This window comes from Monopterus albus, unplaced genomic scaffold (genome assembly GCF_001952655.1).
Source record: "Monopterus albus unplaced genomic scaffold, M_albus_1.0 scaffold9.1, whole genome shotgun sequence".
Classification (NCBI taxonomy): Eukaryota; Metazoa; Chordata; class Actinopteri; order Synbranchiformes; family Synbranchidae; genus Monopterus; species Monopterus albus.
Window position 1 is genome coordinate 3,170,723 of NW_018127889.1, and position 5,229 is coordinate 3,175,951.

The window sequence follows — 5,229 nt, forward strand, 5'->3', positions numbered from 1 at the left end:
GCAGGAATGTGACCCACTCTCAATATAAAATGCATTGATTATAGCACTTTTAAAAGAAAAGAACGGAAGATAAAAGAAGAATAAATCAAATCAAAATCAAATCAAATCAATGTCTTTACCGGTAGCAGGGAGTCTTCTGTCCGTGTGGTATTTCTGTGGAAATTTGAAGATTCCCGGAGATGACTTGTTGAAGAGGCAGATGTGACGACACCCTTCAAAGAAATGACATACAGATGCCAGAACGATGTTGGCGATATCTCAATCACAAATGAAAAGAACTGTCATTAAAACCATCACCCTTTTAAGTAAGGAAATTCAACTCACCTCATTTACATTTTCAAATGCATTGATGATATCATAGGGCAGGCAGGACAGCAAATCAATGACAAACCACGTCTTCAGATAGTTCATTCGAATCAGCTTCGCGTCTGAAATGACCTCTCCGGCGGGACCGACGAACGTCGTGTGGAAGTTGAGCACAATGTCAGTCAGGAAGATGACGTCCACTACGCTGTCCAGCACCAGCCAAGGCAAATTGGTATGCTTGGTCCTAAAGGAGACGTTATAGGGCACCATGATGGCAGTGTAGAAAGTGAGGATGAGGATGACCCAGTCCCAAGTGGTCTTGAAGGCGCAGTAGTGGAGGATGATGTGTGGAGGGGTCTTTGGGGCCTCTTGTTTGTACTGAGGGAGAATATCTGATCCCAGCTGGAGAGCCTTTCATTGAGAAGGAATATAGGCCACCATGAGTACAGAAGCATACTGTATCAAGGAACACCCGGCCTTACATCACAGTACAAATACTTTATCATCAGTGATGCTCAGTGGGTTCCAGAAATCCTTACAAAATAACAAGGAGCTGTGTTTTTGTTATAATACCCTTTTCTATCACTAGTCCAATTCAGTGTCTTCATTCTTTTGTCAGCTAAGAAGCATATTAAGTTGCTGCTGTCAGTCAAAGATGTGTAGGGGCATAAAAAATGTCTCGGCACTGGTGATAACTGCAGCCGGAGGTATTATGTTTTCAGGTTGTCCGTCCGGCCAATTCTTGTGAACGCGAAAAATCAGGAACGCCTTGAGAGAATTTCTTCAATTTTGGCATAGGTGTCCACTTGTTCACTCAAGAATGAGCTGATTAAATTTTGGTGGTCAAAGGTCAGTGACCTCGTGTCTGTCCTATTCCCATAAATTTGACAGGTTGGTGGGGGTATACAACCATGAAACGGTAATTCTATTTTAGCCATGTTTCATATCAGTTTCTCTCAGTTACGGCAGAGTCTAGAAAGGACCTGTTTGACTCTGAGAAGCTTAAGCCTAATTGGACTCCATGCTAACTGGGTTGGTAATACTGATATTTCATCCACTTGTCTCCATTCCTTTACAACAATATAGACCCAAAAATGCAAAGAAATGCTGTGTTTTGTAACTGCTAGAGGATTTTTGGGTGGTTTATCCTTTAAACTGTGAGGCACATTATGTCTTGACTGGAAAGTTCCTGGTCCTTTACAGACTCTAGACCTTCTGTTTTTAAGGCATTTAACTTGAGGTATTTTTAAATGGAAGCAATGATTTTGAAAACAACGTCCTGTCTTAGACGTGGACGCTGCTCACCTCAGCCAGTCGGGAAGGCTTGTGGCTGACCTCATTCTTGCTCAGTGGTGCTAACTGCTGCACCAGGTTACGGTTGTTGGTCAGTGCTCGGGTCAGTCTGGCAAACTTCGTCCATCCTGCTCAGAAGCAAGGATTTTTATTCAGTTACAAAGAACAACATGGTGTCCATGCCCTCTTTCACACAAATGCAAATTCATTCAATCCTCTGTGTATAAGGAGTATTTTCATACATGTACCTTTCTTACACAGTGTGATCTGAGTGCCCTTTGTTTCTGCTTGATGTATGTAACATATTTAGTAGCACATTGAATCCCCAGGGACATGGCACTGCTTAGTCCGACAGAGACCACAGTTCACTAACCCGCGCACACAACATCTGGACAGTTATACTCTGTTACATACCAGGAACCACACGTCTGATAAGTCACGGCCACTCGTGCATAAGACTTTTAGCTGGACTGCACTTTCCATTGTTTTATAAAGTAAATGTAAGCTTTCTTTGTAATGGCTGGGCTTTAAGTTAAATACAAGTCCTAATATTTCAGTATAAAATGTCATGATTACAGTGAAACACTGAATACAAACTTTCTCACCCTTTGTTGATTCATCTTCAATCGGCTGTTTGAAAAGTGTAATGTCTCTGAAGGTACAGAGGAAAAGCACCACCTTGTCATTTTCGTTTCTGATTGGAGCCACCTGCATGTACAGCCATATCGGTGTTCCTGAAGGAAACAATTCAAATGGAAAATTCTACCTGAACAAAAAGATACTCGACTAGGCTTGTCAATCTTTTATCGTGTACTTTATAATTTCAATACAAACATCAGATTCAACCGTGATACTCACCATCTTTTGTATAGAGTAGCACTTCATAGAAATTGGACTCATAGCTGTCAAAGGTTTGTTTGATTTTGTCTATGGTCCTTTTATCAGTCAGGTCACCATACATGAAACTGCAAAAATAATAGAGAAACAGGCTGTTGCTATAACTGGTGAAAGAAAGGCAGAGGAAGACAGCTGAAGTGGAATAAGCAATCATGCAACATGTGCATTTTTGTAGCAATAACAAAAGAGGCATAGTATTTTATTACTGTTCTGTTCTAGAGAATTAATCATGTAAAAACCATCTACTGAACCCTGAAAAAAACTTTTTCAAGAACTCTGAAAATAACTGCAAGTATTACATGGATGAGCAGTTTAACAGAAATGTCAAGACTGAAAACAAATTATCACTAATTCACTTTAATAGCAGAAGTATAAAACAGTATCTTAGTAGTCTAAAACATTCTTTTACATGAGTTCTATGTTTTTGAAGCCCATAGTTGAAAAGGAAATTATAGAGATAGTGAATAAATGTGTTAACAAAACATCTAGTGATAGTGATGGCATCACTATGACAACTGTTAAATGGGTGATTGCGGAGATATGCAAACCATTAACCCATATTTTTAACATGTCGTTTCGACTTGGGCAGTTCCCCAATAATATGAAAATAGCAAAGGTTATTCCACTGTATAAATCTGGTGATAAGCACAACTTCACAAATTATAGACCGGTTTCTCTGTTGTCACAATTTTCAAAAATCTTGGAAAAACTCTTTATTAACAGATTAGATTCATTTATTAATAATCATAAAATCCTCTCTAATTGCCAATATGGTTTTAGGTAAAACCGGTAGACATCTTTGGCCATTACCGACCTGATAGAGGACATTACAAGTGCTATGGATGAGAAGAAATACACGGTGGGAATATTTATTGACCTAAAAAAAAGCATTTGACACAATCAATCATGAATTATTAATGGACAAGTTAGAAAAATATGGGATCAGAGGAAAGGTTCTGAAATGGATTAGAAGTTATTTGACACAATTTGTGAAGTTGGGTGAATACCAATCAAGTGAGCTGGATATTGTATGTGGAGTGCCTCAGGGTTCTGTTTTGGGACCTAACTTATTTTATATTATACATTAATGATATATGCAAGGTTTCTGATTTAGTGAAAGTGGTTTTGTTTGCTGATGACACTACCATATGGGCATCGGGTGAAAACCTACAGCAACTCTCTCGACGGGTTACACAGGAACTTGAGAAGATAAAGAAATGGTGTGATAGTAATATACTATCTCTGAATTTGGATAAAACTAAATTTATGGTATTTGGGAATCGTAGACTAGATAATGAACAATCAATTGAAAATTGGGGGAGCTAATATAGAACGAGTACATGAAATTAAATTTCTAGGTGTCATAGTTGATGACAAATTCTCCTGGAAATCTCATATCAGATATGTTCAGCACAAAATAGCAAAAAATATATCGATATTGGCAAGGGTTAGATATATTTTGGACAAGAAAGCATTACGCATTTTGTATTCTTCATTGATTTTACCATACTTAGAGTATGGCGTTGAAAACTGGGGAAACACATACAAAAGCTCACTTCAACCATTGTATATATTACAAAAAAGAGCAATAAGAATTGTGAAAGAATAAAATAATAAAAAATTTTTTAAAAAAACCCTCACATTCAGGCCATTATACTACAAAACATCATACTTGCACGTGCTGCTCCTGTGCATGACCTCAGCTCTGTGATATCCAGACAGCTTGCAGAATCCATCGTTGCTGTAGACAACGGGCCACTCCATGATCTGTGCGTTTCCCAGAAGGAAACTGGTCTCTGAAACAAAAACAGAATAAAGGAATACAGGGGTCTGAAACAAAACTAGTCACCTGCAGACTGCTGCACCTGTCAGTTAGCCATTAGAGTTTTGTCTCTGAAAGTCAGAGCATCATTATAATCACTGGAACTGAAACTGGAGTTATTTTTCTGCATTGCTACTGAAGTTCTAAATCTGAATTTGACATTTTCTTTTCCTTTAACAGTTTTCAATACATCATGTTGAGCAATGTCACAAATTAGCCACAACTTAGCATGCAACAACCATTTAAACCAGTATAAAGCAAACTCTCCCATTTCTAATATTCTTTATATAATCATGTATAATGTAAACAAGAAGCAAAAATCATTCATATTAAAAACACTAGTTAATAGCGGTAATCAGAAATAGTTCTTGATCAAATGTTTCCACCTTTAATGCAAATTAAATATTGATGATGAGGAGCTGCAACATTTTCTAGCTTTACAACAGTGTGGAACTGTAGAACTGCAGTCTCCACAGAGAAGACTGAGCACATTTGGTCCAAATTAAATTACACAATATTTCAGGGTCGGAGCTATTCAGATAATAATGACTACATTTCAGATTACTGTCACAAGCCAGATTTGCTTAAAATATATTTTTGAGGTGAGCAGACATTGTTTACAAACATTAACTCCATGATGCATTATCTTTGATTATACTAACATTATACTGTAATAAAACCTTCCAGTCTCATACATATTCACTCTCACTCTTAGACTGGGAATCTGCAAAATGGATTTCTAATAACACTACTGCAACTGTTGACTGTTTTGCTGAGATGAAATATTACTGCACCAGTGTGCTACTCAATGGGACTTCACTAACACGGATAAAACGCCATAAAGTGCGACTGTGCCGCCATAAACACAAATCTCATTATGCATCTGAATATGAAAATAGCAAAGGTTATTC

General features: G+C 37.8%; 1 protein-coding gene across 1 annotated transcript in view; it reads right to left on the reverse strand.

The window, feature by feature from the left end:
* LOC109952584 (potassium voltage-gated channel subfamily H member 5-like) overlaps positions 1-5,229 on the reverse strand; it is a 16,148-nt gene that overhangs the window by 6,941 nt on the left and 3,978 nt on the right. Inside the window, exons 2-7 of the mRNA XM_020587744.1 lie at positions 4,169-4,292; positions 2,458-2,564; positions 2,205-2,333; positions 1,612-1,727; positions 325-717; positions 120-212 (exon numbers count right to left, since the gene is read on the reverse strand). Coding sequence (XP_020443400.1) covers positions 120-212; positions 325-717; positions 1,612-1,727; positions 2,205-2,333; positions 2,458-2,564; positions 4,169-4,292 — 962 coding nt within the window. The remainder of the gene's footprint in view (positions 1-119; positions 213-324; positions 718-1,611; positions 1,728-2,204; positions 2,334-2,457; positions 2,565-4,168; positions 4,293-5,229) is intronic.